The sequence below is a fragment of the Mastigoproctus giganteus genome, chromosome 7, assembly GCF_048544385.1.
Source record: "Mastigoproctus giganteus isolate SK-2022 chromosome 7, ASM4854438v1, whole genome shotgun sequence".
Taxonomy (NCBI): domain Eukaryota; kingdom Metazoa; phylum Arthropoda; class Arachnida; order Uropygi; family Thelyphonidae; genus Mastigoproctus; species Mastigoproctus giganteus.
This window is the reverse complement of record NC_143581.1, coordinates 104,422,276-104,435,513: the sequence shown is the minus strand read 5'-3', so window position 1 is coordinate 104,435,513 and position 13,238 is coordinate 104,422,276. Positions and strand designations below refer to the sequence as shown.

General features: G+C 34.5%; 1 protein-coding gene across 1 annotated transcript in view; it reads left to right on the top strand.

The window, feature by feature from the left end:
- The window catches only part of eIF3l (eukaryotic translation initiation factor 3 subunit l), a 425,669-nt gene extending 419,262 nt beyond the window's left edge, over positions 1-6,407 (top strand). Inside the window, exons 18-19 of the mRNA XM_090377051.1 lie at positions 1,180-1,260; positions 6,242-6,407. Of these exons, the coding sequence (XP_090233177.1) occupies positions 1,180-1,260; positions 6,242-6,274 (114 nt within the window). The 3' untranslated portion in view covers positions 6,275-6,407. The remainder of the gene's footprint in view (positions 1-1,179; positions 1,261-6,241) is intronic.
- The last annotated feature ends 6,831 nt before the right edge of the window (positions 6,408-13,238 follow it).

The window sequence follows — 13,238 nt, the reverse complement described above, 5'->3', positions numbered from 1 at the left end:
AGCATTATTTTTAAATTTTAAATGGCTTGCAAACAAATTTCCAGAACTTCTCAGTATCATTAAAGATAAAGAAATAGATGAAGCACTAAATGTTTTGCACCATCAGTTCTTTCAATTTCAGTGTGAGTACCAATAGCTATTATGAAAGAAGAAGAAAGAAATGTATAGTACAATGATCCTTGGAGAATGACAATTGCAAAAGGTAACTTTGAACTATAACAAATTATCTCTAGTCATGCTTGCCATTTTAATAATTCCTTATAGTTATATAAGGTAGTGCATTAGCATCATTTCTGTACACAGTAAACCAGCTGAAGTCATGCAGTAGTATCATTACATAACATCTCATGTTGTGAATTCTTTCACAAGTTGCCTATCCTATTATACCTTGAATAAGTAACACTTCCCCAGTAGAGAAGAAGAGAATAGTCTTCTCTACTGGGAAAGAGAATACTATTGTCTACCACCCGAGTAGAGAAGACAATAGTCCTCTCTACTCGGGTGGTATGCTGTGCTGCTGCTACGTTATCGACCTGCTATGGGCATCAACCATGCATGGCTGTTGGCTGATTGTTTGACTGCTGTTGAGCCAGTCGCGGTAGACTTGTGACACCACAGAATGGAAGCACTTAACCATGTTGGCTATTTTCAAGACTTACACATCTTGCCCCCAAAATTATTTCACATTCAATGTCAGAAAGATCTTGATGCCAACCCATTCTTTCTCTCAGACACTCAGCTGATGCCCTGTGTATGAACTACAATCTTATATCGGGCATTCCTGACTTTGAGCCTTCACCAGCATCATAGACCATTCCATTCCTACACAATGAGATATCTCTAATGCAAAGCCATTAGCGATAATGGGGTATAAAATACAGATAACTGTCACAAAAACATCAACCATTCAACTACTACTAAAATATTGAATATAGAGAGAAAAATCAGTATTTTTCCCCTCTATGTAGAATTCAAACAATGAAATATGTAAAAAGATGCAGTTAAATGTAAACACAAAAACTTCTTTTTTTTTTTTTTCCATTTCTTTTTTTTACATTTTCTTTGTAGATATAGAAAGAAAATTACAGTGTAATTTTCTTTCTATATATAGCAAGTTAGGCGTTTTTCTATTTTCAAATATGTAGACATCCTGATTAACTATAGTTTGTATTTCAACAGAATATGGTCCACATTGCTGACACCAAAGTTGCCAGACGATATGGAGATTTTTTTATACGACAGATTCACAAATTTGAAGAGGTTAGTATTTTGAACCTTGATATTTTTATTCTTGATTTTTATCATTTTATCTACTTACTACAAACAAAATATAAGTCCTTGCTAATTGGTTTGATTTCAGCATTTAGATGAATGAATATAATTTAATGAATTATATTAAATTATATAATTATTTAATTCTATGACAAAAAAAATTTTAAGAAATTTTAGTAAAAAATAGCTAAGAAAATACTTCAAATAGAATATGAGCCCTTGCTAATTGGTTTGATTTCATGTAGCATTTAGATGAATTTTGTTACCTGTAAAAAATAAATATACAATTAATTAATTATGTGACAGAAAAATTTAAGAAATTTCAGTAAAACATACCTAAGAAAAGCCATTATCAGTTTAGGCAAATCTGAAATACAAGAAAAATATTGTCAATAAGTAAATTTATCAGCACATTGTACTAAAAGATAATTTAAAGAGCATAATACATATTCTCGATGAGATTGAAGTGGGGATGAGTTTGGTAGTCATCTGGTCAAAAATATTTATGCCATTCCCTGCCTATACCAATGTTTTTTAACTCAACAGCAGGCATGCCCCCAACAGTGACAAAGAAATTTGTGCAGGACCTGGCTGGTTTCAAAATTTGTTTTTTCTGGAAAAAAATTTGTTTTTTTTTTAAATTCTGCTTGCAGGAAACCAATGCTGGACCTTTTGTGAATGGATTAATTATTATTAATTATTAATCATTAATTATTATTTATAATTATTTACTTTTTTAATTAAAAATCTTGTGTTTTGTTTTCCATCATTTTTAATGAAACAAAATTAGATCTGCTCAAAATAAAAAAAAAAACCTTGTGAACGAAAAATATAAGCATGAAGGTATTCATTAATTTCATTTTCCAGTTTATAAAATTGATAATGGTGCAAAATTTAAAAATTAATTTTGCACTCTTATTTCTGCTTACTACTTATTACATGTAAGAAGTAGAAATATACAGAAAATTACAGAAAATTTACATATTATATATTTACAGAAACTTTTATTTATTCCGCTCAAAAATAAATAAATAAAAATTGTATAAAGTATAAACGTGTAACCAGTATGTCCTTCTGTGGGACCTAATAGTCTCATGGTGATGTGTTGGAATATTGGTGAAGGATGATTATTGGCCATTAATGTTAGGGGATGATACACTTTGCAATACCTTGATATAAGTGGCATGATTGCGTGGTTAATACAGGTGATTCTCTGGGTCCAGAGGATAACATTGTGATATAAGGAGGATCGCGTTCAAAAATTCTAGACATTTTTCAGCATTCAAGCTTCATATGTTTATCAGTTTTGCACAATAATTGCAATACTACATTATTAAAAAAATCACGTAAAGAATAATAATGGAAATAATATGCAATTGCGTTGTCTTTTATTGATGCACTGTACAATAAAGTCTTTAAAAAAAACAGTATTCATGTTGTTAAATATACATAAACACACACCTTTTGTCACAAAAACAAATCAATACAGGCAACCCCTGTATACCGGTACTTCTACAACACAGTTTCACTCTAACACGATTGATACATTGCAACAATGCAATCCTCACACAACGTGCTTGTATAACACGGTTTGAGAATTGCAGGAAATCTTGCATAACACAGAATTGTTGAGCTTTTGTGCTGGGAAAACCCTGCTATTATGTTTGATGTAATTTTAAACATTTCCATTCCTTTTTGTGAATCCTTGCTGTTGACTCGCTAGTCGTTATTGCCTTCGTGATATGTTTCCAAAGCACATTTCTGGAGGTCACTACCCTAAAACAATAAAAACAATTTGCAGTTTCTGGTTTATTGGGCTTTTCTGTTAGTGCAATCAATTATAATCTGGTAGTAAACTCGATCTTATTGCATTTGCGATAGTTCTGATGGCTGGAATTCTGTGGGCTTTCACCTTATTAAGGTGAAATGTGTTTTTCCTTCCATGAAATATTCACTCATATAAAAAACAAATAAATTTCAGAAACTCATTACTCCGTATATCACTTGTGCGTATCATGTTTGTTGCAACTTGATACGCACAAGTGATATAAATTTCAGAAACGCACAAATTGATACGCACAAAATTGATACGCACAAAAATTGATACGCACAAAAAACAAATAAATTTCAGAAACTCATTACTCCGTATATCACTTGTGCGTATCATGTTTGTTGCAACTTGTGCGTGTCATATTCTTTAATTAAATGAATGTACGTTATCTGACATATAAGTATCGCAGTTTGTAAGGTAAGACGTTTGTTCAGTTATTACTACTATAAAAATTAAGTTTCCGATAGTTATAAAAAAATGGTGTATTTTTGTTAGCTTTTGGAATGTAACCCCCCTTTTTGTACTGGTTCTTAGTCCCATATATCATGGTTTCGCATTGCATGAGATTTTGTAGGAACCAAACTACTATGTTATATAAGAGTTACCTGTACTCACAAAAACTATTTTTCCACGTGGTTATATTGACTGTTACATTCATGTTTTGAAATTAACAAATGGTTGAAAATTCGGGAGAAAAGGGAAAAAATGCACTCTGTGTTCTTTCTTACTAAGTAGACATTAGCGAACAAACTTTTGCACATTTTTGTTGTTACTTTCAAGTCTTTCATATTTACAAAAAAAAAAAAAAAAACTGTATCAAGGGTTGACTGTTTCATTGCATCTCTTCGTTTCTTTTTAACAATTTCAGTAAGGCATTTTAACTTTAAAATTGAAAGGGAATGTTCCTTTTCTGTTTCAAGAAATTTAAGTCCAGTCTGCAAACCAGCGAGTGCCTCCATAATACAAGTCATTTATTCTTGTTTTTATGGAAATCAAAGGCTATTGCGGATTCGCGTTAAACTGAAAATATCGCCACATGTCCCCAAGGAATCCAAAATGTTGATCTTCTGTGACTAAAAACACATTTCATCTTACAAAGACTAAGTCATGAACCTTGAACTAGAACATCAGTCATTCAACATGCAATTGAAATGTGAATAAGAAACATGAAATGCAGGTAGCACCTGTCAGTTTCTGTCATGCTATTGAACTCTGAAAAAAAATATATATATATATATTACTTCAAAAGCAACTTGAATAAAATATATCTATATTTAGGAAGATAGAGAAAGTTTCAGAAGTTAACTTTGAACCAACAATTAATACACAAAACTTTTTCTCGCAAGGAACCTGACAGGTCACACACAAGATGCCAAATTAATAACATTGGCTTCATGAGGAAGAATATTACCGTCTGTGAAAGTGGAAGTTTCCCTACTGGTAACTGTATAGGGTATCACGTGGTATACAGACAGGAATTGTTTCTTCATAGTAAACATTACTACATTCAGTAAATTGAAGACTTCTGTTTGTAGTGGCCAGCAGATTTTAGAGTACCCTAGCGCTATAATTTTACAGCATGCTTGTTATAGGACTGCTTTCAGTATTCAGTGACAGAGCTAAACATTCTTGACTGACTGACAAGGTTACTTACTTGTTTCAGCAGGTACGTACCCCAACTGGCATGAAGGTGTTAGATATGAAAGTTTGCACATGCATGTGTGGTGACCCTAAGACATTAAAGAATTCTTCCATTTCATTTTTTTCTTGATCCTTCATTTGGATTGTGTGTGTAAGACAGATTTCATATCTTAAATTCTATCCACACAATTTGACTATAAAATATACTTTCCACCCCATTAAACATTCCCAACCCAAATCATTTATAATGATATTATTTCAATTTCCCACACTTATATAAATATTCAGAATAAATTACTTTGTTATTATTATATAGCTCAATGAACCAGTAGCATTCATGCACAGGAATATATACTTGGTAGTATAGAGTATACTATAAATAGACCCATAAATAGATATGGGTATCTATACCCATAAATAGAGTATATTATAAAAGGAATATTTTTATTTGGAGGTTGATTTATGGTCAATCAGTCACATCTAGAATAAAAATTGTAAGTGTAATTGTGTGCAGAATTGGGCAGCAACTGAATTCTCATTTTAAATTTTCAACTATTATTATCTTTTTAATATTTAATATTTATAATAATAAAGGCTGCCTACTAATTAATACACAGATAACAATTTCTGACATGAGAAATTGTTATATGTGTTTCAGCCTAATTTTGTCATGTAATTTAGCTGCAGTTTTGGTTTCTGTGATGCATGTGATTCAGATATCGTATTGACTTGCTTCTCTTAATTCAACTTCCTGGCTTTTAACATGTTAAAAGAAAAAATTGATACAAGAAGGTTATGAACTTTTTTTTTTTTTTTTTTTTGTTGTTAATGCCTATACTTAACCTATACCTAAATACCTATACTTAACCGCTCATGAAAAAAATGTAAAAAATCTGTTTTTCTTAAAGATGCTTTTTATGTGTCATGTGCTCAATTTAAAAAAAAAAGTGTCACCATGAGACACATGGTATGTGTTTCTTGGCAGTATAAGACACGTATCACATCTTGTAGCACTTGTTCACATTTATGCTATTTAATTTCTACAGTTTATAAGAGCATGGTATGTGTTTTTTGGCAATATAAGACGCATATCACATCTCATAGCACTCGTTCACATTTATGCTATTTAATTTCCCAGTTTTAAGAGTTTTTTTTTAAGTTGCTTGATATATTATGAGCTATAGATAAGTTAACATAATTATGAAAAGAGCAACATAATTTCAGTGACTTGAAACATTCATGTGGTATACTTATGGAATAGGGCCAGGTGGGGTTAATCCCTGCTATGGGCATAACTTGAGAAGGAATATTTTTTAGTTCTATATAGCCAATCATTTTATAACAAATTAAACTTTAGCATTTTATAGCATTCATTCCATATAAGCAATCATAATTGCTTTTTTTTTTCCCCCGTTTTTTTTTTTTTTTTTTTTTTTTTTTTTGTGACTAAGTATTATTATTTTTTTTAAATGGTGACTTTGATTTTATTCTTTATAGCTGTATCGGACTATCAGTGCTCTCCAGGTGTAAATCCAAGGAAAGGAAGTCTAATCGCTTAATCTGAATTTTTCTGCAGTGAATGGAAAGCAAATATATATATATAGAGTAGACTGTCATCTTTCTGTAGCTCTGGTGATGATTCAAAATAAAGATAAACTTTTTTCATTTGAATGATTAATTACATTTTATCTAATAATCATAAATATATAATGGGAGGGTTTTTCCTTCCCCATCCATGATTTGTAAATGTATAGTTCCAAATGTTCACTGTTACCACTGGTAGATTATAAGAGAGTTTATTACAGAATAGTGATCTCCTAGGTGATGCGTGCCCAATTTCGACCCAAAAACAGAATTCTCAAATACGTACTGCCCTGGTTGAAGAGGACTTAGTTTTATTGGGAAGACATATTGTCATGGAAAGAAGTGACATTTTTTCTAATAAGGCTAAGTGGACTAGAATTAAAGTGCATCTGCCAGGAACAAGAACTGATGATGTCACCAACAGATTGTCAGATTTTAAGGGGTCAGACAGCATTATTATTCATGTTGGGACTAATGATATTAAATTCACGAAAACTGACAAACTGTTGGATAAATACAGGACCATGCTTGAAAGCCTTGTAGATTAACTGAAGACTTGAGAGGAATCTTCAAGACTTTGGTGGGAGGAGTGGATTTTACCAGAGTGGCTTTCCCTGGTAAGTAGAAGAATCTATTTTGTTGAAATGGAATATATTTGGAACAAAGGTGGTGCAAGGACCTTTACCAGTATTACCGAAGAGAATTTACAGGTTCAGGAAACTGCTAATTAGAGAGGGGATAATATAGACGTATTTATCTTATATGGATGAAAGTAATGCTTGCACACAAACTGAAAATTTCTTGTTTATGGCCACAAAGGTCAATATTGGCTAGATGTGCCAAGAATAGCAAATTTTCAAACAAAGGGAAGCTAATGCATTAACATTAGCATTAGCAGAAGCAAGCTTATGCAGCATCAGCCAAAAAAAAAAAACCTCCATTCCCAAATGCTTGTCCAGCTCAGCCTTTAATTTATTTAGGCTGAGCTGGACTCAAACTTCCACAACAAAAGATGGAAGTCTGTTCCACCAATCAACTACCTGCTGGCTAAAGGCAGATTTCTGCACATCTATTTTACAACTGTCTTTCCTCAATTTGAAACTGTGCCCACTAAGGTTCTTAATCTGACCAAGAGGAAAAATCCCATCAACTTGCTCAAACCCATTCAAGGCCTTATGCACCTCAATCAGATCACCTCGCAGGTGCTGCAATTTGCAGAACTTAAGCCTTTCTTGCTAAGAGCACCCCTTTGGTCCATTCACCAATCTTGTTGCCCTTCTTTGTACTCTTTCTAGCAACTCTACATCCTTTAGGAAGTAGCAACTCTACATCTTTCCTAAAGGATGTAGAGTTGCTAGGAGGTGATTATCCCGTTATACAAGGCAATGGTCAGGCTGTGGCCTGAACATTGCCTTGTAAAACGGGATAATCACCTCCCTGGCCAACCCATCTGCATTGCTCAACAAACTTAATATTTGACTGCACAATTACCCTCAGGTCTTTTTCACTTTCCACTTCCCTGAGTCATTGCCTTGTATAATGGGGTAATCACCTCCCTGACCCTGCTAGCAAAATTCCTATATATATTTGATAAACCTCCATGGCCAACTCATCTGCACTGCTCAGCAAACTTCATATTTGACTGCACAATTACCCTCAGGTCATTTTCATTTTCAACTTCCCTGAGTGTAGTACCAGACAGTTGGTACATTTCTCTTCGGTTATTGCTACCCATATGCAGTACTCTGCATTTGTCAATGTTAAACTTCAGTTGCCACTTCTCAGCCAATTTGCCCAACTTATCTAGATCCAGTTGAAGTAGCATATTGTCTTTACTGTCGTTAACAACCCTGCCAACCTTTGTATCATCTGCAAACTTGACATTAAACCTGATATATACCTTCACAATATCATTGATAAATATACAAAACAACAATGGACCCAACACCGAACCCTGGGGAACTCCACTAATAACATTTGTCCACGAAGAGCAGTGTCCATTGATTGCCACTCTCTGTCATCTCCTACTCAATCATCCCTTTATCCATTGTAGCAGATTACCTTTAATGACATACCTCTCCAATTTGTACAGCAATCTTCCATGTGCAACAGTATCAAAAGATTTCCTGAAATCGAAGTACAGTCAGTCCTTATATAGCACGATAGTTGTGCTCCTAAAAACCCTCGTGCAATATAAATAACAGGCTCTATGGGGAAAATAGAGTTAGGTGCTGACCACCCAAGATCAAACACACATATTTGTAACCAAAACATTACCAAACACAATAAATAATCGTTATAAAATACTTACGTATTTTATTACAACTATTATGTAATAAAATATTGCTAATGCTTTTGCTTCTATCATAAGCAAACTTGTTCTTTGTTTAATTTTCTATCCAAACAGATGACAGCCATTCCATCTCTTCCAGTTCTTTGTGTCTTGATCTAATAGATTTTATTATATTTTGAGTTGTTCTTGCTCTGAAAGTGTTTTTATTTTCTCAGCATTCTAATTCTTGGCGTTGCATTTAGGCCTGTAGCACTTACAATATCACATGTTCTTTCATTTTGTTCAGTGTTTCAGAATTTCATATTTTTTTCTCTCTCTATGGACAGACTGGCCATAGGCCTTACCGGGGAAACCTTGATGGGCCAGTGTGATTTTGGCCATAAACACTAGTATGACGCTTCTACAGATTTTCCCTGGTAAGAATTTTTGACCCAGTCTACCTCTGTCTATCCATATTGCTTTTCTTTTTCTCTCTGAATCTATAGTGTCTTCACCAGGACACTTCCTTTTCACACCTTTTAAGTATTTTACTAATTTTTAGGGAATAAAGCACGATTACAAAATGGGGAGGCACGCTTGATACACATAAACAAAGTTGGCAGTTATATAGTAACTGAATAAACAACACTGTAAGGCAGAGACACACTATTAACACTTCACTAGCTCACATTTTACTAAAGCACATTTCTGGAGGTCACTACCATAAAACAATAAAAACAATTTCCAGTTGCGTTCCTGCTGGTGGAATCTGTTATAAACGGGTAGTAAATTCGATCTAATTGCATTTGCGATAATACCGATAGCTGGAATTGTATCGGTTTTTACGTTATTATGGTGAAATGTGTTTCCCCTTCACTGATATAAAAAACAAAAATACATTTTCAGAATCTTCTCTTCATTCCTATCGTGTTGCATTCAGTTGGAGTGATTCCACATTGGACTGCCATTTCTTGTAAACACAAAGGCGAATTGTGCATGAGCAAATTCAGTTCGTGTTATATACGATATCATTCCCCTATTTATAAATCATGTATGATCGAATTCGTGTGGTGTAAACACATGTTATACAAAGACTGACTGTATTATGATGTCAAAATTATTTTTGGCATTCAGTTCCTTTGTGACATCATAGTATCCAATCAAATTGGTCAGACAAGACCTCCCTTTAACGAACCCATGCTGTGTCTTAACTATTACTGTAGTCCTGTTTAGATGATCCTGAAATGCTTCTTAAACCAGTGATTCCATTATTTTTACTGGAACGCAGTTAAGCTAACAGGTCTATAGTTACTTGTGTCATCTTTTGAACCCCCTTTGTGAATTGGTGATACATTTGCACTCCTCCAGTCCATGGGGACCTCCCTGGAGTCCAAGGAAGCTCTCATAATTATGGCTAAGGGTTTGCTTACTTCCTTTGCTGCCCCTTTAATATAACTGGATAGATCCCATCCACCCCAAGTGCCTTTTTTATATTTAACTTCAACAATTTATCCTCCACTTTGGTCTCAGTTATTACAAAATCACTTAGATTTTTGATAAATTTCTGGCACTCCCCCTCATTGAATAACTCCTCATGTGTGAATGTAGATGCAAAATACTCATTCAGTTTATCGGCTACCTGAACATGATCATCAATAGTCAACCCATCTGTCACCAAATAGTCAACCCATCTGTGTTAAGTGGTCCAATCTGATGCATCCCTTTCCTTCTAGAGTTTACATAAGTAAAGAACTCTTTGCTGTTTTTCTCTGCATCCTTTGCCAAAGATTTCGTGTAATCTGCCTTCACCTGCCTAACTTTCTTTGTGATTTGATTACAGACTAGTTTATATCTGCCATAGGCTTCTGTATCACCTGATACTTTATATGCATCCCATACATTTTTCTTCTATACCATGAGCCTCATTAATTCATCAGACATCCATTTAGGCCTAAACCTTGAACAGTATTTCTTTGGAATGAAAAGCCTAGTAGCCTCCAAAATTAAGTCCCTGAATGCTCCCCATTTAAGGCGCCTCCATAGCCAGGTGGGCAGGAGCAGCAGTGCATAGCACACGCTTCTTGGTTAGATCGGGGTTCAAGCCCATAACCACCAAATACGGAGGATGCAGAAAGGTGAGGGAATGACCACCACATATCCCCGGAGCAATATGGCCTTAGTTGCTAATGCTCCCGTAGTTACTTGTGTCACTATGGTTGTTTATTATTTTGTAACTATGGGTTACAAAATAACAAAGAACAACAAGCTCCCCATTTAGAATTCAACGTTGGTAACATCATCAGTTGATCCCACTGTACAGAATTTAAAAACTGTCTGAGACTCCTGTAGTCATCTTTACGAAAGAAAAAGTTGTTCCCTTTAGCCTTGATGGTAGTTACATCTTTAAGTAATTCCCACATGAGTACATTGTGATCACTGTCACCCAGTGGTTCCTTTATCTGCAAATTCTTAATACATGAATAATCACTACTGATAATCAGATCAAAATTATTACTCCCTCTGGTTGCCTATCGAACATGTTGCTGTAGAAAACAGTCAGCTAATAAATGCTTAATAACTTCAAAGGATCAAGGTAATATCCTATACAAGAACGCTTAGTCTTATGTCTGAAGTGTTGATATTTCTATCCATACAGAAGTGTTGTCCCTAAAATGAGTGAATTTGAACTCTTAATTAGAACAACTAACATTAATATCATAAGGCTAACAGAAATGTAGTGTCACCCAGAGAGAGAGAGATGATTTTCACCATGATATGTACAGTGGTACCTTGGTTTGCGAGCATAATTCGTTCCGGAAACGTGCTCGTAATCCAAAGCACTCGTATATCAAAGCGAATTTCCCCATAAGAAATAATGGAAACCCAGATGATTTGTTCCAAAACTCAAAAATATTCATATACTGTAAAAATGATTAATGCAAAATACATACCTTTTTTTTATATTTTTAATTAAATTTAATATACATAAAGCAATCGAATTTATTAATTATTGGGTAGGACGACTTTCACTGTCTCTAACGGAATCACTGCTATCTGTTGATTTTTTCTTTTTGTGCGACTTTAACAAGGAATCTTTCCAATGACACTTGCTTTTGCCTCCTTTTGAGGATTTCAGAAATCAGATTCATCGCTCACACTATTACAAAACGAGGAGGCACGCTTGATACACATAAACAAAGCTGCACGTGTGTAGCCCGGTGGGCCGGAGGCCGGTGTGATTTTGGCCATAAACCGTAGTATGAGGCCACTATAAATTTTCCCGGGTAAGAATTTTTGACCCAGTCCGCCTCTGTTTATCGATATTGCTTTTTTTTTTTTTTCTCTCTGAATCTGCAGTGTCTTCGCCAGGATGCTTCCTTTTCACACCTTTCAATTATTTTACTCATTTTTAGGGAATAAAGCACAATTACAAAACGAGGAGGCACGCTTGATACACATAATCAAAGCTGCGCGTGTAGCAACTGAATAAACAACACCGTAAAGGCAGAGACAACTCTATTAACACCTCACATTTTACTAAAGCACATTTCCAGGGGTTAATACCATAAAACAATAAAAACAATTTCTAGTTTCTTGCGAGTGGAATCTGTTATAAACTGGTAGTAAACTCGATCTAATTGCATTTGCGATTATACCGATAGCTGGAATTGTGTTAGTTTTTACGTTATTATGGTGAAATGTGTTTCCACTTCACTGATATAAAAAACCATAAATACATTTTCAAAATCTTCTCTTCATTCCTATCGGGTTGCGTTCGGTTGGGGTGATTCTGCGTTCGACTGCCATTTCTTGTAAACACAAGTAAACGGCTAATTGTGCATAAGCGAATTCGGTTCGTGTTATATAAGATATCGTTCCCCTATTTATAAATCGTGTATGATCGAATTAGTGTAGTGTAAACACGTGTTATACGAGGACTGACTATACTCGTATTGCAAGACCTCGCTCGTTTATCAAGTTAAAATTTATTAAAAATTTTTGCTCGTCTTGCAAAACACTCGCATACCAAGTTACTCGTAATCCAAGGTACCACTGTATAATGTATTTAAGAAGGACAGAAAGGCTTGGGATTTGTGCCTCTTCTCAAAATATATGGGTCAGAATATTCTAGACTTGTTTCATTATCCATGAACCAGATGACATCATAGATTCACAATACAGGAAGTGATCACACAGTCCTTAGTTGGAAGATGAAGAAAGAGGTTTGCAGTTGTTAAAAGGTAAAGGCATGACGTTTCATTTCAAAAAGGGGAGTGTAGTAGTTTAAGACAGTACACAGCCTCTAACATCATTCGTACAGAAAGCAGAGGGGAGGTGAATTACATTGGAATTATGGCATATCTTTAAAGTAATGGTCACAGAAGTTATGAACATATACCATTAAGTAAATATAGCATGAGGAGGGTGTCAAAGTGAATGAATACAGAGCCAGCCAGTCTAATGGAACAAAAAAGATGGCAAGGGGGAGTTACTGGATGATGAAAAATACTGAAGCCTATGATAGCTAGCATTAGCATTAGTAGAGGCATTTGATGCAAGAAAGCAAGCTATGCAGCATCAGCAAAAAAAAAAACACTTCCACTTCATCCCTCTATTCGTTCAAAATACCTGTCCAGC